General features: G+C 42.8%; 1 protein-coding gene across 3 annotated transcripts in view; it reads left to right on the top strand.

Moving 5' to 3' along the window:
• Positions 1-3,100: 3,100 nt before the first annotated feature.
• Positions 3,101-22,034, top strand: part of DUSP10 (dual specificity phosphatase 10) — a 40,987-nt gene continuing 22,053 nt past the window's right edge. The window contains exons 1-2 of one of the 3 annotated variants that reach the window (XM_032289306.1): positions 3,101-3,878; positions 6,037-6,890. In XM_032289306.1, coding sequence (XP_032145197.1) covers positions 6,080-6,890 — 811 coding nt within the window. In that variant the 5' untranslated portion in view covers positions 3,101-3,878; positions 6,037-6,079. The other 2 variants (XM_032289307.1, XM_032289308.1) reach the window with 2 other exon arrangements.

Raw genomic sequence — 22,034 nt, 5'->3', positions numbered from 1 at the left:
ACCAGGCTTGAATTTGGAGGCCTGACAGTATCTTACATGTTGGCCTAAGTTATTGTCATCTTTTGGCTTTAATACATAGCACTTTGCACTGAAACAGTCAATATTTTTCATATGATATTTGTGAAAGCAAATATATGACTCAATACAATCATGTTACAACAGCCAAATTGAATGAAGATGCTTCACTGTTTCTTTGAGACTGAAATCTAACATTAAGGCTCTGCTGCTGGTTATTGATATATAGATCAGGTTTGTAGCCATTAGCTGACTAGCATTATGAATTTAAGTCTCAGGGCAGTGTATTTCAGTGTAGTATTTTCACATTTATCACTAAAAAACAGGAACAAAATCACCTCTTCTTATCCAAAAGATGTTTTGAAGAGTAGTGAATGGGGGAAAAATTCCATCTATAATCTGATTTTTTTTCACCACTTATGACTTGAATATAAGCTTAGAGGTGCCTAATTTAAAAAATAACTATAACATTACTTTATTCACAATCTGGTAACTATTCTGTGTCTCAGGTTTGATAAATTATAAGGAATTTTGCCATCTTTCCCAATGTTTCAGCTTGAATGGCTTAGATTCTTACTCAACTAAATTATAATAATCTACTAGTTTGAAACAGTAATAAAACAAGCATCTCATTACAAGAGTTACATTTGTTTTTGAAATTACTTTTCTTTTTTGGGGCTGTGTGGGAAAAGCTGTTAAGAACTCTTCTGCAATTGTATAAATCTATACTTTGGGCTTAGATATTGAGGTGTTAGCAACGAATTCATCATTTATAGATCATAAGTATCTTTAAAGATAGGCACCTTATTTTCTAAAGCAAGCAAATTAATGTTTTTTTTCCCACTGAATGCCTTTTATCAGCAGGGGATTTTTCCCCGTGAGCACTTGAATGAATTCCCTTTTTCTTCTGAGTTGGGGTATTACCATTTTGTGGATAAATAAATGAAGACAGAGACTGTATGAAGAGATATAACAGAGTCAGAATTAGAACTCACAAACTCTGAGTTAATGAAAAATTTTCCAGTAATTGTCTGTTTAGGGAAAAGCAAGCTTGCAGCTTTCCAGCTCCAGATAGATCAAGGGTAGAACCTCTGGGACGTTCTTTTCTGATTTGTATAGAAATTACCCAGAACCCAAGTTTTCTGACCATAACCTGTTGATCCTCAAACATTTAAGAACCAAACGGTGTGCCCTAAGCACTCTGCTATTATCAAGGGGGTGAATGTGTGTGTGTGTGTGTGTGTGTGTGTGTGTGTGTGTGTGTGTGCGCGCGCGCGTGGATGGAGAGAGGTGTAAACGAAAAATAAAATTCTAAGCCCCACCCCCACCCGCAACCATCTGAACGGACTAATTTCTCAGCCAGGGCTCTTATAAAATTTATCCTGAGACTGGTTCAGGCTATGATGGGAAGTGAGGTTCCGACACGCCTTGTTATATATCAACGTGGACTTTGAATCTGATAAGAAATTTTAGACCTATTCTCTCTGAAGCCTGCTACCCGGAGGCTTCATCTGCTTAATAAAACATTAGTCTCCACAACCTCTTAACCCAGATATTCCTTTCTTTGATCTCTTTAGACAAACTTAACCAATTGTCAACCAGAAAATGTTTAAATTTTCCTAAAGCCTGAAAACCCACCCTCGCGTTGGAGTCGTCCAGCCTTTCTGGACCAAGCCAATGTATTTCTTAAATGTATTTGATGTCTCATGCCCCCCTAAAATGTGTAAAAGCAAGCTGCACCCCAACCACCTTGGACACATGTTCTCAGGACATCCTGAGGGCTGTGTCACAGGCCGTGGTCACTATTTGGCTCAGAATAAATCTCTTCAAATATTTTACAATTTGACTCTTTTTGTCGACAGAGGTTACACAAAACCCTCTCCTATGTAAGACTATCAGATGCACGTGATGCCGGTTGTAACGCCAGTGTGAAAAGCTGGGCTGCATGGTATGTGCCTGTATATAAGTGGAGGTGCCCAAGGGGATTTCTCTTCACAGCTCATTGAGCATAGCTGACCCGCTAGCTACGGTCTGACACCTCCTGATTTCAGATCCGCCCTGAAAACAATTACATGAATATGTCCCTGCTACTTAGAATACTACCAGGCCTGGAGTCTGAAGTAGACCTCCAAACCGCAACCAATCAGGTAAGGGAGAAAAGTGATAGCCTAACATTCCCTAGCGCTCATAATGTATTATTCCATTACAATTATTTTACTTTTTATCCCTTCCTCTCAGAGGTAAGAAAAAGCTCTATTTCGTTAGGGTTCCGGACGGAGACTCCCCACAGTTCATTTGGGCTTGTTCATCTCCACTTCTTTTTGTATGCCAGGGCAACTTTCCTGCAGCTTCCCTGATACGAATATTTTCCAGACCTGGCACAGGGCGGCCTGCCCCGCCCCCACTGTCCTCCCGGGGCGCGCTGAGGCCGGCTATCCAGCTACCTCCGACCGGCCAAACTCAGGGGAGCCGGGGGTGGCCTCCTCCACGCTCCTCTCACCCCATTCAGTCTGGCTATTTGCACTCGGCTCTGGCTGTTTTCTGCCAGCTGAGGCCGTTCCAGAAGCGCCGGGCTGGCGGTCCTGGGCTCGGCAGGGGCCCTGCAGGACGGAGGGGTGGCGGCCGAGGCCTGTGGGGCGGGTGGGCTGCGAGCGGCTGGCACCGCGCGGGGACCCAGCGCGCCAGGCGGGAAAGGGGGCGGCGGCCGGCTGGGACCAAGCCGCGGAGGCGCGGCGGGCGCGTGGCGGGCCCGGGACGCCCGGCCAGGGGATTGGCCTCCGCACCGCTGCTCCGGGCGCGTCCCTCGTCGCCTCGGACGTCGACTCAGGCCTCTTCCTCCGAGCAGCCCTCAGTGGCGCCGCCTTAGTGCTCCGGGTCGAGCCCGGAGTGGAAAAGCCTGGGGACGGCAGGGGCGTGACCCAGGCGGCGAAGTAGGTGTGCGGGAGGGCGGCGCGCGGCGGTCAAGCCGGGGCAGTCGGAGGGGCAGCGACCTCTGCGGGCGGGCGGGAGGCGGACGCGCCGAGGCTGAAGGGTCTCCCTGTCCGCGACGGTCGGCTGCCGAGCTCGGGCCCTCGGCGCGTGGCCCTGGGCCGCGGCTCGGAGCAGAAGCGTCGCCCTGGCTGCGCGCTCACGTGGGTCCCAGCGCCGACGACCCGGCGAGGTCCGCGAATCTTGGGTTAGGGTTTGTCAAGTCACCTCGAGCGACTCGGGGAGAACCCGGCTTTCCCACTAGGGGCGGTGATCGCAGTCTCTTTCCTTTAGAAAGTTACTCCGACACTTTTGATCATCCGTCCATAGTAAGGAGGAAAAATAGAGAGCGTGGTTTGTCCCCGGGGAGGGAGTGTTGGAGGATCCCGTCCAGTGGGAAGAGCCAGTTTTAGCGGAGCGGCGCGTCCAGCCCGCGGGCGCTTCAGCCGGGTAAAGGGTTAACTGCATCCTGCCGATTTGGTTTACATGTAAATAGAGCGCAGCTGCTCCGCTCGGCCCCGGCTGGCTCTTTTAAGTTTTTGATTGGTTGCCAATGACATCACCGCCCGTGTTATAACATCGAGGACCCAGAGCCGCGTCGGATAAGCCCTCCTTAAGGAGACGAGGCCACGCCTTCTTCCCCGCCCCCTAGGCTGCCCATTGGCCGCAGGGCTCTGTGAGGTAGCGGTCGGCTTTCCCCGGAATTTTATTGGTCCAACGCGCCGTCGGTCGGCGGCGGGCCCGCCCCCTCAGAACCTTACATTTACAGTGTAGCAAAAGAGAAAGTAACTATGTTGCTGCTGGAGATCAATGAAGCCGAGTGAATGGGGGCTGAATGCGCGAGTCCATAGCTGAAGCGGAGCGCCAGATGGTGGAGGGCTACACTTATTTATGAAGTAAGTGGAAGTCACCGCCACTACTCCTGAGAGCCCGGGACTGGAGGTGGAGGAGTGTAAGCCGGTGCGTGTGTGTGTGTGTGAGTGTGAGTGTGTGTGTGTATGTGAGAGAGACAGAAATATACAGAGGCGATGCTGACGGAGGAGCCACAGCAGGTAGGGTTATAAGGTTCCGGCTGTTGGCTCCTGCTGCCCTGTGCGTTTACTCTCTCTGCAGTCTACTTGGATTTGGGGCGAAGAAAAAATGAGGTTTGTTGGGATGCTTTGCTGCAGTTTTAAATGCCCGGGGCTCATTAGCGCGCTGTGTGCCGAGGAGTGAAGGGGGAGCGGGGGTATGTTAAGTGCTCCAGGAGTGGGGAAGAAGCCTTCTCTAACCACTTAATTTTCTCTCCAGTGGCGGAAGGGAGAGGGGATAGCTCAGTATTTCTCTGGGAGATTTTTCTGGGCCAGACTGGATGGTTTCACGGGCAGTATATACGCCCGACCCTGTGCTGCAGGGATGCAGATCTCTCTATACGCTCCGTGCGTGTGTGTGTGTGTGTGCGTGTGTGTGTGTGTGCCTCGCACTCTGTGTGAAGGTGGGGGTCCCAGCGTGTGTCTCTGTGAACACCCTTATGCGTCTCTCTCAAAAGAAATAGGCTGTTGATCCTGGACGTGCCCTACCAGGTAACACAATAGCGAAGACTTTCACCACTTGGTCCAGCCTGGAAACAGTTATAGTTTCTGGAATAGTACTCGCTCTTCAGAAAAAATACTACGCAAGGGAGGGAGGGGTTGGATCCTTCGCTCCCATCCAAAGGTGGGTGAGAGAAACCTGAGTCGGTGGAGATCTGCCGACGTGATGGGTGCGTGCCCCCGTGTGCGCGCGCGAGTGTGGATTCCGTCTGTGACATTTTGGTTCTATGTCAGAGAATGGAACGGTCGCTTGTAGACAGATGATAGATGGCATTTTTCCAGATAGCTCTTAAAGTTCGTTTAGGTGAGTGGTTCTTGCATGGGATTTGCTGTCGTTGCTGTGAGTATGCCTAATAGAAGAAGAGTTAACAAGCCCGGGTCATAGAGTGCCCCTGTGCCTACAGGAGGAAGGAGCTGTCTTTTTGCAGACACTCTGAAATCAGAGATAGATCCCATGGGCAACAATTCACTGCCTCTTTCAACTGGGAAAGGCTAATTGGGAAGCCCTCTTTATGGCATCAGTACTCTTGAAGGGGGGATATCTACCTGTATGGAATTGAAACCTTATACAACGTGGCTGCCTCCCATTGAGAGAAGATCTAGGATGCACAGTCTGTGCCAGCCGGAAAGATGAAGAGGGGAGAAGAGCCCAAGTTGTCCTTTCCAGGCAGGAGTGAGGGTGGGGGTAGGTGGGGGAGCAAAGCGTGATGGATTTGCTGGGGTCGGTGTTTCCCGATCTGGCTTCATGGCTTAAGATTTCGTTTTGGGACACTAGTTAGTAGTCAAAAAGGGAAATGCAGATTAATTTATAAGAGTCCAAAAGAAAATATGTGAGGTTTTAATGATTATGTTGTGCTTTTCAAAGGACCTCAATAGAATGGAAGGCAAGAATAGCTCCAGGTTAAGAAGATTCACTTAAGGGGATCATTTTATTTTGATTTGCAGAAAGTTGACATCCACCCTGATGTATGTTTAGCTGCTGTACATTTCTGTGAACCATGCCAGTGCTCTTGGTTATCCCTTTGCCTTTGAAGCAAGTGAGGGAATTAAATGGCAAACATGCAAGGGTGGACAAACGGGTCTTTCTCAGATGTTTGCAGTGTACTTCTTCCCAAGAGCTGAGGTTCAGAATAGATCCCTCTTAAGAGTCTTCCCTTCTGTCTTCAACTTTTCTAATTATTTGTGCTTATACCTTCTCTACAGCTGAACTTTTATGTAGGTCTAGGAAAGGTTGTTCATTAACATTTACAGCATTACATCCAAATTTAACCCTAGACTTAGCAACCAAATAGATTGGGGCCCTCAGGTTTGCATCCTCTTTGAATACATAAAAATGAGTTTCAAGTTTTGATAGTGGTATGATAAAGGACAACTAGGACAACTTTGCTCAGCAGGATACAACAGCTTTTCCTAGGGATTGGATGAGACTGCCTTTTGTGTCATGTGACTTTATTCTTTCTTTCCCCCTTCCCCTTCTTTACAGACTGTCTTGAGTTCTTCTTGAATTGCCAGTTTTCAGCCTCCTCATGCCTCCGTCTCCTTTAGACGACAGGGTAGTAGTGGCACTGTCTAGGCCCGTCCGACCTCAGGATCTCAACCTTTGTTTAGACTCTAGCTACCTTGGCTCTGCCGCCCCAGGCAGTGACAGCCACCCTCCTGTCATCGCCACCACCGTTGTGTCCCTCAAGGCTGCGAATCTGACGTATATGCCCTCATCCAGCGGCTCTGCCCGCTCTCTGAATTGTGGATGCAGCAGTGCCAGCTGCTGCACTGTGGCAACCTACGACAAGGACAATCAGGCCCAAACCCAAGCCATCGCCGCTGGCACCACCACCACTGCCATCGGAACCTCTACCACCTGCCCTGCTAACCAGATGGTCAACAATAATGAGAATACAGGCTCTTTAAGTCCATCAGGTGGGGTGGGCAGCCCTGTGTCAGGGACCCCCAAGCAGCTAGCCAGCATCAAAATAATCTACCCCAATGACTTGGCAAAGAAGATGACCAAATGCAGCAAGAGTCACCTGCCGAGTCAGGGTCCTGTCATCATTGACTGCAGGCCCTTCATGGAGTACAACAAGAGTCACATCCAAGGAGCTGTCCACATTAACTGTGCCGATAAGATCAGCCGGCGGAGACTGCAGCAGGGCAAGATCACTGTCCTAGACTTGATTTCCTGTAGGGAAGGCAAGGACTCTTTCAAGAGGATCTTTTCCAAAGAAATTATAGTTTATGATGAGAATACCAATGAGCCAAGCCGAGTGATGCCCTCCCAGCCACTTCACATAGTCCTCGAGTCCCTGAAGAGAGAAGGCAAAGAACCTCTGGTGTTGAAAGGTAATGCCCCTGCTCCCTTCCCAAGCACGGTCCTGATTAGCCGGGTTCACTTTGGGTTTTCTCATAGAAGTGACAGCATTCTCCTTACCCTGGCTACCAGAGACCAAAATAGACTTTATTCGTCTTCCCTTCTATGCTCTTTATTATATTGGTTTAGTAAGAAAAACCTAGCAGCACTGAACTGGAAGCCAGAAGATCTGGGTTCTACCCTTAATTTGGCTTCTAATTTGCATTGTGCAAGTCATTTCACCTCTCTGGGACTGTTTTCTCATCTTTCTGAAAAGGGGCTTTATCCCACCAGATGATAACTCAAGTCATGCCTGGTCTGCTAGCTCTATTCCAATCAATCACTAGTTGGAAAGTTATTGTCTCTCAGACTTAACCACTGTTGATGGAGCAGAGGAAGGAGCAACTATGGTGAACTACAAGTAAACCTACAGATACCAGTTCTTTTTGTGGGAAATTCTTCCTCTTTCTCACCTTTCTGACCAGCTTGACTTTTATGTGGTTTATAAAGTGACCTTGAAGAAGGGCAGAGCTTATTCTAAGGCCCCATAAAAAGTGTAAGTTCACCAACTACATCCATTCCTCTGCCGAGGCTCCAAGGGAACAGAGACATTTTTATGAAACACTCCCCGACTCATTGTTCTTTCTGGCCTCACCTGACAACACTTGGCATCATGGCTCCTCCCAAGATGGAGTAATGTGTCACATGTCCCAGTATACTGAATACAGAATAACTCTGTGATTAGTGGAACTGAGCTCCAGCAGGAGGAACTACTCACCCACTCTTCTTGGAGCACTTTCCATACAGTGTTGCCTTACCTTTCAAAGTAGCCTGCATCTTGTGCCCAGCCTGATTCTCTTTGCCCTTAGATACAGTCCTTTGGGGCACTGTACATCACTTTCATTCAGCATCTTTTACCTGGTGGTGGTTGTGAGAGATAGTCATCTTCTTTCTTCTCTCCTTTTGTGTTTTGAGCCAAGGTACACATTTTCTGGGTCACATCTCCAGCCAGTCTCCTAAAGTGTGTTGACCAAAGGTGTTGCTGAGTTTGAACACATTGCATATTTAAATTGCAATAGGCCATGTGGGTGAGCAAGCTAGTTATTTTGTCTCTATGGGACAGCTCTGCCATTCTCCTTCTTGTCTTCCCAGTGAGGCATTCCGCCTTTTGTTAAGCAGCATTCTGGGAAATATAGTTCTGAATTCCACTGACACAATCTCCTCTTCCCACCATCCACTCCCCTCAAGCTAGCCCTCATGGGGCTCCACTACCACAAAGGCACATTTCTCCCTTGGTCTGGTGGGCTTTGCTGGGAAGGAGAACATCATGGAATTGTATGCAGAGAGTTCCAGAAGCACCTAGGCATTTCTTGGTGATGGTGGTGGTGGGTTCTTGGGGTCACAGATATGTGCAGATTTCTTCTGTGTAGCTCTGTATTTTGTTTCTGTATTCTTGTTTGGTTGACTTTGAGTGATTCCCTAACCCTGCTATTGTCTTACCATAATCTTGGCATGTCTAGCCTCTTACAAATGAGAAAGTCCCACCTAGAAATTCCCCAATTGTAATAGTTTGTCTTGGGGAGCAAAGAGGAGGATAGCCAATGATCTTGATGATCTCCTCTTTTCTCAGGCAGTGCAGGGATTCAAGATAAAAAGCAAGTCTTTTGTGTCTCCATGATCTGTGGAGGGGAAACAACACAGGTCAAGATGCCCCTAGACCTGAACATGGGGGTGACTAGGAGGAGGTGCAGACCCTACTCTAATTTGCAGAGAGTGGAGCTGTGTATAGGGGTGACCCGTCAGTCACTGAGAAGTGAATTTCCTGGGTGCTACTGGTGAAAGTGGGGTGCCTCTCTCCCTTTCCTGTGGATGCAGCTGAGGAGCCGGACAGCCTGGGCTTGTTCCTCAACGTCAGAGAGTAAGATTGCCTCAATGGGGCGGGGCCAGACACACCGCTGACCTCACCACTAGGCGCCCTGGGCAGCCGCTGTGAGGCCTCGTCATTTTCGAGTTGGCGAGACACGGCGGCGGTCGACTTGGAAGACGCTCTGGTGGTAGAGGTTAGATTATTTGTAGCTTTTGGGACCTTTTCTTCAAATATCTGGGAATTTGGTTGAAAATATGTAGTTCAGGAGTGAAAGGATCTGTAATCTACTTTACAATTATCATTGTCATTTTGGCATTTTTGGGAGAATGGCCTAAAATTGGGACCAAGATGGAAAAGAAGGGAAAGGAATGGGCCAATATTAGAATGCCCTTCATTATCCTTTGAACTTGGTAAACCAGAGATTAATACCATAGCACCATTGTGATGAAGGACAGGGTGGGCATTCCCCACAGGCATGACCAGCAGACTTCTCCTAGGTTCTTGAGTGGATCAAGCAGATCATTCTGGTCTGGCTTCTCTCAGATTTATTTGAGTAATCCTCTTCCTTGGTGATAAGATTATATTTCAGCAAGAGTGGTAGTGGTACCATTTTGGAATGAGTAATTTTTGCAGGGAATTTGGTTGGGGGGGCATGGTTAGAACATAAGGAGGAAACTTCTAAGGGCTTGTTAATTTATTTTCAGAGATTTCAGTACAATCTTGGGTAATTTATGGCTGCCCCATCTGATGCTACGGTTTATGTTTGTAAACACTGGTTGCTACCCACCCTATCCAAGCTCCTTGTCCCCTTGTCTCCATGCCATGCTCTCCATTTTTGGTGCTGTCTGTCAAGCAGAGCGGCTGCTAACTTGCCATTTTAGTAATGCTGTGTCAGGTTGGGAAGAAACCGATCAGAGGCATGGCAGCCCCTGGGATTAAGTTACTGTTCTAATTTACAGTGCCCTCCCTATTGTGACCTGTGTTAGAATCTGTATTTTAGTCTCATCTTCTGTGCTTCTCTTTAACTTGGTGAAAATGATCCAAATGAATAAGTATTTAGGGATTATGAGGTCTTTGAAAGAATTATAATTTGTTTTACCCAAAGTTGATTTTTAATCAACTAAAACTTGGTTTCTAGTCAAACTGAATAAGAAAGCTAAACAATTCTAGACCATTGAAAATGAGAGCTACCATTTTTGCTCTAAAGTTCTTGGGGCTCCTTTTCTTTTCAGCAAAGCTGGGTCCAGGGAAATAATTAGTCATTTACCTGGGTAGGAAAAGATAGTCTACTGCCCCCTCTTCTCAAAGATAGTATATGCCTTTAAAAATTTTATGAGCATTTTCAAGCATATAGAAGAGCAGAAAAGTGTGTAATGAACACCCATATACCTATCAACCAGATTAAACAATTATATTTTTCCTATTTGCTTTATCTTTTCTGTTGAAATATTTAAAAATATGCTATAGATTACATTTTAATGTATTTAAGTATGTTTAATATTTAAACTTAATGTTTCAAGTTTAATAAAGCTGGAAATATTATATAGTATAGTATAATATGAACAACATTTTTACTCCTAAATACTTCAGTGTCATGTACCCATTTTTAAGTGCTTTTCAACTTGAAATCCCTCTGTGACTGACTGGCAGTCAGGTCTGCTGAGGAGCTTCCCTCCCTGAGAGTGGGACGGCTTCAGGTGCCTCCTTGGGGTCTGTGTCTCGCCCTTCCTCCCTGACATGTCACAGCCCATGCCTGTACTTGCTCTATGCCGTTGTAAAACAAACACTGACCAACTGCTACAATCTTTATAGCCCTGTTCTCTTCCAAAGGCCTTTACTGTGGAATGAGAGAAGAGGGAAATGGTTTAAGTGGATGATCCATGGGAGGATTTGATCATGCAGGGAGTTAGGCCTTTATGCTATAAAACTTCATCACTCCTGGGAATTGAGTACCATAGATTGCACACTTCCTAGTGGAAAGGGATTCAGAAATATAACCTTGTTGGCAACGTAGAGTTCTATGGGAAAGTGGATGGCTAGGCTCAGAAATCAGAGACCTTGTGAAAAATATTGTTTCTTCCCTTTTTGGGGGGATGGGGTGGGGAAGGGAATAAAAGTCTCCCCTTGTCACTCAGAGATGTTATGAGGACTTTACAAAAGATATCTGAAATGAAGACATCTACATTGACAAACTTGCTGTTGTTATTCTGAACCTCTGGTTAACATTCAAGGCTAAAATGCGAAACATCAGCCTTGTAGCAAATGATGGAGAAATGAAGACAGAACTTTGGATCTAGTCAGCTTGAATTCTAGCCTTGGCTCCCCTCTTACTAGGTATGTGCCCCTGGGCAAGTTGCTTAATCTCTCAGTTCCTTGGTTACCTCATTCACAAAAAGAGGATATAACAATAGGTATCTCAAAGTGTTAGTTTCTGAAATAAAAGAATTGTGTGTAAAGTGTTCAGAACTTTACACACATACGTGGTAAGCATTTCATAAATATAGTAGGATGTTATTATTAATATTGATTGAAAAGAAATGATAGCACCAGTATAAAGGCAAATTTGGCTCCTAAGGAGTACAGATAACAAGCTAGGTATAGTAGTGTGTGTGTGTGTGTGTGTGTGTGTGTGTGTGTGTGTGTGTGTGTGTGTGTGTGTGTTGCTATGGCCTAAAAATAACTTGGTGACTATCAACTAATTTAAGTAGCACAGAGTTGGACTGCCAAGTAATTGCAAAAACATATTGGGCCAAGAAGCTGGAGTAATTTGGGTATATCCCAAAATTATTTGTTTTAAGGAAATTTATAAAAACATGATAATAATTCTGTCCAACTAATGTCCCATAACAAAACAATACAAGTGTAAAACCTTTTCGCTTTGCTTCTGTTGCCTCTCATCATCTTAGGAGGATTTATTTTTGGAACAAGGATTGAGGTCTGACTATAAAAAGGTAGATGGAAGGAGGGGTGAGCTGGTTCCTAAGCCTGGGGTTGTGATGAGTCGAAGTGTGAAGGAAAAAGGAAGGAGTTGAATGACCTGCTCCTGTCTTTTAGGAAGTCCTGAAACTTCTTTCTGAACTGCTGAACAGTTAGTTGGCTGTCCTCTCTCTGAGCTTTTGGGTACACTCTCCTGCTTCCCAACTTACATATAGGTGAACAGATAATAGAAATGAACTCTCTCCCATCCACGTTCTTGCTTCATCTGTTCCTTATTCATGATGTGCTCAGCAGAGTGAAATTTTGCTCACTTACACCTGGGTTCAAATCTAGGCTTTCCATCGACCTACTGTGTGCCGTTAGGCAACTCACAGGATCTCTCAGAGGCCAGGTTTTCTTCATTATAAAGCAGGGACAGCTTTAGCAGCCTAGGATGAAACAAGGTGATATAAAGTACCTGGCATGTAGACGGCTCTTAAGCCTCTGGACCCTGCTGTCCTGCTCTCATGCCCTAATCTCAGAACCTCTTACATTGCGGGGAGTAGGAAGGTAGGACTCGGGGTGGTGAGGAGGATGAGCAAGTCGTTCTAAGCACAGCACTGTGAGAGCATGTTAAATATGAACACGCTTGCCCTTACCAATTCAGAACAGTTAACATAATCATCTGGCTTGTCAAGGACAGGTTCACGAAACTCCTCTCCTGGCAATAGTAGATAATGATTTCAGATCAGAAAAAGCAAAGCAGGGGAAGGAAACTGAATAGGTAAAGCAGTTTGCCTAATTTTGTTTTCAAAACATGTGTGGATAGGAGAAAGGAGAGGGACAATGGTGAATATGTACACTCTTCTACTTGGTCCTTTGGGCAAACTTATCTGGAGGTCGGACCAAATAACAGGAGCAGAAAAACTTTCTGTCACATGCTCCTGGTGCATACACCCACAGGGACTGGGTGGGAGCTTTTGATCAGTAGCAAAATCTAATTCCTTCAACCCTGTGTTATCAGAAGCCAGAGCCTCCGTGCCCCAGCATTACTGAAGAGCAGTTTGGGCATAAAAGTGTGTTATGTTGGAGTGCTTAGGCAATTTAATCCAAGTTGGTTGAAAAAGATACACTACATACTAAGGGGAGAAATTTTAGTTCCAGGAGAGGTCATCTCACCTTTTTTGAACCAAAGGATCCCAGCTTTGATGATAGCAAGAAACTTTAGAAGGTCCCTAATCACTAGTTTTCACTGCAGGCTGTTCATTGGTATCACCTGAAGGTGATTTATAACCTATGGGGTTCAATTCCTGTGTCCAGAGAGCCTGATTAAATTGGTCTGGGGTGCGGTTTGTACATCAAGATTTTTTAAGGCTCCAGGGGTGATTCTAACATGCAGCAAAGTTTGAGAACCATTGACCTAGTCCAGCCTTCTCATTATGCCACTACAGAAAAGGGGCCTGGTGTGGTTTATGACTTGTCCAAGGTCACATGCATGATTAATTTTAGAGACTTGGTCCTTAATGTTAAAGTAGGTCTTGCCAAGTTGATATTCAATAGATATCAGTATATTGATGTATTTGTATGTATTATTATTTAATAACAGAATCTAATACATAGCATAAAATATAAGCTAATTAATGTTTTTGAGTACTGATGCATTTTTGCTTGAATTTTGAGATTTTAGTTCAGAATTAAAAAGACCAAAGTCTGAGGACTTTCGAAACCAGCAGTTCATGGTCTATATATATACCTGGATATTAGAATATGGACCAAATATTAATGTCGATTTAATCTCCACGTCTAGTGAACCTAGTGGTTTAGGCTGTTTAACAGCTATCAAAACAGGTATCAAAGAAGCCCAACCATTTTAGGCTTTTAGGAACTTTTTGGTAGGTGGTCTCCACAGCTATACAAACTTACGGATAGAGGAGATTCATTTGTTTGTTCAGTAAACATTGTTGAATGTCTTCCATGTGCTAGGCACTAATCTGCAGGCTGAGGAATCTGCATCACAATGCTTATCATCCAAATGCTAGAAAGAGAACATATATGGATGAGACCAGTCTTCCAGATCCTTTCCATCTTGAAATCGTGTTCGTGTTTTTATTCTTTATCCTCTTCTGCCACACAAGCTTATTTAGGGAGTGTTTCATCTTCAGGAAATTTTTTCCCCCTGTGAAGCACGTTTGTACTTTTTTTTTTCTTTTCTCTTTTAAGAAATAGCCTGGCCTTTTCTGAATACGTCACAGGCCAATAGAATTTCTTTCCAATGCGTTGGTGAGAAAAGAAATGATCTGTTAGTTTTTAATGAAAAAAGAAATATATATCGCCTCTCTGCCTCAAAAGCTCAGGGCTGACGAGTCTTCTCTGTGTGGGAGAGTGAAACTTTGTAATTTGGATTTTATTAATTTTGTACATGTTGGTGATAGGAGTAAGGGCTTTGTTTATTTCACCTGCATGCTCTCTATGGAAAGAGGATGTGCTCAGCAAACAAGCATTGTAAACAGTATTTCAGAGACAAGGTTTTGGCCTGCTTTAAAAAAAGTGTTTGCAAGTACAATTAAAAACCAGTATAAGGGACAGAGGTGGGATGAAAACATGTCTCTAAGATATCAAAGTCTGCGTTATTTCCCCTAAATTCCCTTCAAGGAGATTTGAATCCCTCTTCAACACATTTTCCTTTGTTATGTTTCTATTATATATACTGTAGACTTTGTATTCACGAGTGTAATCATACTAATTCAGAAAAAAATAGGGAAAGAAAATGAGTACAACCTGTAGCCTGAATTTTATTATAAAAGATTTTAAAATATACATTTTATATCAAAATTGATGTACTCTTTTAATAATGAAGTCTTCAATTCTTTAGATGTTTTCATCCATAACCCAAGAGTGAAATCTTGGCATCTGTTTTTTTTTTAGGTTATGTATACATCATCTATTATTACTTAAAAGTTGGAGTTTACATATATAGAGAGAAATATAGATATATGTTTTTTTTTTCATTCTAGCCCCTCACTCAAGCAAGATCCATATTTTATGTAACTTAAAAGGAAAGGAAAGAAACATTGAGCAAAAGTTTTTGGATAAGAAAATGAGTAATGCAGGCCTAGTACTTTCATACAAGATAAAGGCTGTTACCCCATGCTCTGCCTCTGGCAAAGTAGAGAATCACTTACAGAAGAAAAGGATTTGTGGATGCATCAAATTATCTGCATTGCCCTTCATGTTTTATGTGTGGTAAAGGCCTACTCATGCTACTGCCCCCAACCCTGGCCGCCTGACCTGAATTTCAAAGAAAACAAAACAAAGCGCAACCCTTCCTGAGTGCTTCCACCAAGGGATTTTGCTTCCTTGCCTTACCACTTAAGATAGGACCACTGTCAGGCATCTGCTGTCCATTGCTCATACCAAGTAAACAGATTAAACTGCCTGATCCAGGGAGTAGCATCAGGCCTGTCCTCCCATTGAGGAGCTTAAACCTCTCATGTTCTAATGTGAACTCAACTGATCTTATTTTGTGTCCTGAGGCAAAGAGGCAGTCACCATTTTGCGTCAGAACATCACTTATATCTTATATCTTATATTTATCTTATGGAAGAAATAATCTCACATTCTTGGTATCACAGCCCTGAGCTTCACTACCATTGAGCTAAATATTACCAGCTGTTGCTACTGGCAAGAGAGAAGCAAAAAACAAATTGAAAGGAGAAAAAGGAGGGGCGAGGGAGTAGACAGACAAGAATCACATGAGAGTAGAGGCTCTCAGGGTGACAGCAACGCATCTCCTAGCTCCCAGAACTGAGTTCTGGGCTCCAGTATTCAAGACTGTGAGTCATTTTCTACAATCGTTATAGTGTTTCTATTCCCATCTTATAATAAGACTAGCCACAAACTTCTAAAACGGCCTTCCCTGAAGAGATAGGGGATATTTTGTTTTTTCTTTTAAATTTTATTCTTATTCAAATGCTATGTTTTCATGATAAGACTTTAAAGGAATGCGTGTTACGATTCTCATGAGGTGATATTTTAATGTGCCAGCAGAACATCAGTTATTCACATATAACTATTCTGGCTCTGACCAACCTATCATCCCTGAAATTAGAAAATTATTTTCCAGATAGTTTGGAAGAAAAAACAATTAAAAGCTATTGAATGCTTTCTAGATGCTGGGCATTGGGCCGTCGTATATGTGTCTTATTTAGTTCTCAGAGAAGCTCTGTGAACGTCATTTTACATCCTAGCTTTTATAGCTAAGGAATCTGAGGAAGAGATTAAATATTTTCTCCCTTGTTATTAACTAGTGAGTGAGAGGATAAGAATTGAAATCCAGTTCTTTTGATTTTAAAGCCCATGTTCTATTCAGGCTGGCCATATCTATTTGCAAGTGAGCTATGTATCTCATTCCTTACGGTGGCTTTAGTTGTGCTTTACTTCTGCCTTATTAAAACGCCATCCCCCTTTCCCCATTTTTCTTGTATATCCTCAAATAAAAATTCAGTGCTAAGATGAGTAGCCTACTCTGTGTACTTCAGGTGGAACTGGCTTCCCAGTAACCTTGCCTCAAATTCTATTCCAGATTTGGAAACTTTACATTTTGGTCATGACAGTTTTTTGAAAAATGACAAATTAATCCGAACAAACTTTTGAAAATGTGATAATTCTCTCTAACATATATGAGGTATTTCTTCTATACCAGATTCTGTGCTAAAAGTGTTATGTCTCATGATCACATTCCAATTTACATATGAGGGACTGAAACTTGGAGAGGTTCAGGCACCTGCCCAGAGTCACTCAGCTGGTGCATAGTGGATCCTGGTGTAGCTCTGATAGGCTTCTGCTTAGTGTGCTTTGATGCCTGGAACCTTAGAATTCATTCTCTTAGTAGCCTGTGGAGAAAAGGATGATATTTCCTGCTTCTGCGTATATTAATAAACCCACTTTCTAGAGTAGGAAGTAGATGAGAAAAGCTAAAGAAAAGTACAGGTACAAAGTTAGGTATCATGAGCAAGAAAGAGCCTGTGAAGAGTATGATGGCTGCATCCTAAAGACTCTAATGCCCAAAGGTATCTGATTGTTTATGCTTTATATTCATTGTCTGTCCTATTAGTGTGGGTTATAATGAAAACTATAGATTTTTTTCCTACAAGTATGTGAAGAAAGAATCTCTGGTAGGTGGTTATTGCCCTTTGGAAAGGTTAATTCTCAGGGTAAGTGAACAGATCCTATCAAACCATTTACTATTTAGTATCTCTCCTCTCCTTTCCTAATCTTTCTTATCTCTGTTCTTCCCTTCTATAGTCTAAGCCTACAGATTTGGCCCAGGTAATCTGAGGATTTGGCAAAGACAGACCATGGGGAAAATAATAATGAACATATTTGAAGGACAGCAGGATGGACCCCTTGGAATCCTGCTTTAGGAGCAGCATTCACAGAGGTAGAATCTGTCTTCTGACAGACCACCCAGCTGCACACAGTTAAAGTATGTGACTGTTCTCTCAGATATCAAGTATAAAGCTTTGTCACTGTCTAAGTTCATTTTATGCTGCTAAAACAGAATACCCGAGACTGAGTAATTTATGAAGAACCAAAGTTTATTTGGCTTATGGTTCTGGAAGCTGGGAAGTACAAGAGCAGGGTGCCAACATCTGGCAAGGGTCATCCCATAGTGGAAGGCATCACATGATGAGCAAGTGTGCAAGAAAGGGGGGGAAAATGGGGGCTAAGAGTTCATCCTTTATATTAGGATGCACTCCTGTGATAACCCATTCCATGGGATGGCCATGTGATTATGGCCTTAATCCACTCTTGAGGGTGGAGCCCTCATGGCCTAATCACATCTTAAATATCCCATATTTAAGTACCGCTACAGTGGCAATTAAGTTTCTAATACATGAACTTTGGGGGACATATTCAAACCACAGCAGTCACATCACCCCAAACATTTCAGGTCCTCCAGTGAGAGGGGAATGGAGGGGGACATGGGTGATCAAGGTGATCGAATTAGTGAATAGAGAACAAAATTTAAAAATCTGAGCATTTTTTGGTCTGAAATATAAAAATAATTCTGAGAAAGCTTAAAATAAATTCAAACAGGTTAACTTTATTTATCATAAGTTCTCACATTTACATGGCAAGGTGAATTTTCTGAACCAGAACAACCCCAGAATAACTTTAGCAATGTTGAAAACCCACAGAATTATAGTCCACTGCACAGTAAGCAGTTACTTACTCTATGTTGAATTTAAAAAGAAAGGAAGGAAATTTTTCAGGGAAACACGGTGTCACAGAATTATGAGAGATGTTATCAAATATTTGATCCAACCATCCCATTTTATAGACATGGAAACTGATTACTTACCCAAGAAGATATAAGTAGCTAGTAGCAGTGCTGACATAGGATTCCTGTTTCCTACCTCTCAGTTTAGGATGTTTAAAAGCCCAACTGGTATGTAATCCTTTGGATTAGTATCTAAGTTGTTATTAAATAAGCAAATCTTGTGGATTCAAGTGTTCAGCCAGGTCATTTCATAATTTTTCTCATTACCTTTCTTATGAGCCTATTTAGTGACTTCTCATTAAACGAACTGGCTGATACTCCCTCATATTTATATTCCGCCTTCCTGTAAGGAGTTTATATATTTTCTTGTGAAGGGAGTATAGTTTGGAGGTTAAGAGCACAGATTCTGGAGCCAGACTGCTGAGTTTGAATTCTGATTTTGCCAATTATTATAATTTTGAAGTTGGACCAATTCAGTTTTGTGTGCCTCTGTTTGCTTGTCTATAAAATGGGGAGGGTAATGGCTCTTTTCTCATGTCCTCTAACGCACATGTTGCAGATCAATTAAGAATTAGATAATATATGTATAAGTGCTTTAAACAATGACTACACATACTAGCTAACATTTATTAAAAATTTACTGTAATTATAATATTGAATATCTACAATAATAATAGTTCATAATCTGCTTATATTCAACTGACATACGAGTAGTTTAGTTCAGTAAAATGCTTTGATGTCACCACTAATGGAATATAAGTAGGAGATACTTTTTTAATGTTTGGTAGATCTTTTTGTTTAAACATTTGGAGAAACCCAATGTTCTTGTGGGGTAGATAGATAACTATATACTTTTTTTTTTTTCCTGAATTAGTGCCATGCTGAAAAATTATCTGCTATTTATTTCTGCATAAGGAAATCTTATAAAGTCTTAGCAGAAACACTTTATGTATACTCATTGTTAGGATATTAAGAACATTTTAGAAAGAAAAAAAAAAAAAAGCTAATCCCGCCCTGACTGGCCTAGTTTCACTTTTCATGTTCTTTTTGTTCTCTTCCCATATATGTGCATGTTTTGCAGAGTTTCTCATATAGAAACTGAAATTCATTTTCAGTTTCTATTGCAGGTACTTTTGCTTCCTGTGTTGTCATCCTAGATTTTCTTATCTAATGCTGTAACCTGTTTTATTACATTTTACTTACTTGCCTATGAATGTAAATTAAGCTTGTTTCCAAGGTTTTGATGTGACAAGAGAAACCTCTTGAGGGAAACCCTTGTTTGGAATTTTCTCCACCATCCCATCCAATTGCACTCCCCATTTAGAGAAATGGGTACTAGCTGCCATTTTGGGTGGTCGTTGCCAGTGTGAGTTTATTTTTCTCCCCAATTCTCTTTCACTTTTTAAATTTCTCCTTTTCTTTCCTGAGTATAAGATCCAACTACCTATCAGAGTTGTGAGTTTTTAGGGACATCTTTATCCTTGGCCACAGATCTTGATACCAGTCCTGGATGTGTGTGTTTACTGCAGGTCCTCTAAGGCACATGTTGCAGATCTTGTACCTCTTTGATAGGCAGAGTGAGGACATGTGGAAGCACCACTCAGCGCTATTAAAAATCAGAAGCTACTGTGGAAGTGAATGATCTGGCAGGGCTAACAACAGCTCCTTGTTTCATAAATATGAGTCACTCCCAGTTTTACACTGTAGATAAAACACTCTGAAAGGGACAATAAAAACAGCAAGAGGAAGACTTACTGAGACGCTGAGTACATGTGTTTGTGTCTCCCTCCCTCCCAACTTTTCTAAATACCAAGGTTTTAGTGCAGCGCCGAAGTATTCTGAGGGCTTGAGCGGACACAGGCAGCAAAAACACATCAGAATGGAAGGATAATTCCCATGAGTTCTTTTTGCCAAATTGAGGTAAAGTGCCCTTTAAACAGGAGAGAATGCTTTGACAGATAATTAGCTTGTCTTCCTTGATAAGATATATGACTTGGATTGAGTTTATTATAATTTTGCATATTATGTAAAAATCTATTCATGTACCCTTATTAGATGAATCTCTTAATTCCTACCTTGAGGGTGGCTAGAAAGCCCCATTTCTGCTCCAGTGAGAATAGAAAGAACTGGATGAATGCTGTGGTGATGGCGTCCGGAAAGCCTCTCTTACAAAGATTGGGAGGAACCAAATGTGGGACACCACTACTAAAAGGCACAGAGATTTCATATTAATATATGCATTTATTAAAACAAACTTTGAGAATACTTTTAGGCCTGAGACTGAGATGCTACAAAGTTGCCTAAATAATTACCTTGAAATCAATCTCTTGCTGGTGACATTCTTCTGGCTTCACAACATGGAGCTTTTTCCAGGGAGTGGAGTAAGTGATTGGCTGGTACAGTTAGCTGCTGGCTGGGCTGTGGCTGTGGGAGGTAGCCTGAGAGGGCATGGAGCAGTTGCTCAATGACCCAATGAGTCAAAGCTCCTTTCTGCAGTTTTTCCTCCCCCCGACTCCTTAACCATTCTGAGCTCCTTCAGGCATCCCCGTGTATCTGCATACTGCTTTTGGGGTATCTTTCCTCATTCAAAGCTATTGTCATGGCCACTTGATTTGGCTCATGTTAAAAGATGTGCTGGGAGATGTGAGAGTACTGAAATAAAAGAGCATCCTGTGGTTAATTGATCAGAGAGCCTCTCTTCTCCAAGTTGGAGTGTTTCTTTTCCTGAAAAAAGAGTGGCTATTTAATGTTCACTGGGAGCCGAATGGCTTCCTGGTGTAGTGGCTTATAGCACCTTAGATTTTGGTCATTGGTCACGACCTCTCCACATGCATGCACACACATTCACATGCAAACACATGCACGTTTTAGTTAACATTTGTAGAATGGGAACAGTGATGACACTGAGCATTAACTCATTTAATGGGGATAGCAACCATATTATTAAATCTGTCTGCAGTGTCCAGTGTAATAGCTTTGCTACAAGCCAAATGTGGCCATTGAGCACTTGAAATGGGGCCAGTCCAAGTGGAGAAGTGCTGTAGATGTGAAATATGTGCTAGATTTCAAAAACTTTATGTAGACAATAATGTAAAATATTTCATTAGTATTTGTTTTAATATTGACTCTTGAAATGATTATATTTGGACATGTTAAGAAAAATATAGTAGCAATATTAATTTTACCTGTTTCTTTTTAGTTTCCAGAAAGTAGCTACTAGAAAAAATTTTTGTTATATAGTAGTCTGAATTGCATTTCTATCAAATGTTGCTGCTCTCTCTGTGGTAATAACAGTATTATCATCCCCACATTTTAGATGAGGAAATTGAGGCTGAGAGAGGTTAGGTAAGTTGCCCAAGTCACACAGTAGAAGGCCACACTCAGACCTGCCTGACTCCAGAACCCATACTCTTTGTCACTAAGAAACTGCTATATAATAAAGAATTTGTCTGGCTTTGTCCTCAGTTCCTGGGAAATAATTTTTAAACCCTTGGAATTCCCCGAGTGATAGGGGTGTCTTTGTTGTGCATGATAAGCCCCTTGGATCACACCTGAGTTTATGCTAATGAGATGACTCAGGATGAGAATTTGTCATCAGAAAGGCATCCACGTGATTAGAAGGTCGGACTTTGTATTAGTTCAGCCTCCTCAGCAGAGGAGAGCGGGACTGAAGATTGAGTTTAATCACAAGGCCAATAACTTTTTAATCAAGTATGCCTAAGTAATGGAACCCCAGTATAAACTATGGACACCAAAGCTCAGTTAAGCTTCCTAGTTGGTAAACACATTGGTGTGTCAGCAGGGTAATGTGTTCTGATCCCACAGGGAGAAGGCCTAGAAGCCCCATATTTAGGACCTTACCAGACATTGCCCTATATGTGTCTTCATCTGGCTCTTCCTGATTTTGTAGCTTTTATAATAAAACTATCATCATAAGGATAGGGCTTGAGTTCTGTGAGTCATTCTAGTGAATTATCAAACCTGAAGCATTGTAGAAGCCACAGAATTTATAACCAGCTGGTTAGAAGTGTGGGTGGCCTGGGAGCCCCTGAACCTGTGGCTAGCGTCTAG

Source organism: Sapajus apella, unplaced genomic scaffold (genome assembly GCF_009761245.1).
Source record: "Sapajus apella isolate SASKATOON/1434 unplaced genomic scaffold, GSC_monkey_1.0 scaffold22, whole genome shotgun sequence".
NCBI classification, from domain to species: domain Eukaryota; kingdom Metazoa; phylum Chordata; class Mammalia; order Primates; family Cebidae; genus Sapajus; species Sapajus apella.
This window is presented reverse-complemented; position numbering and strand designations above follow the sequence as displayed.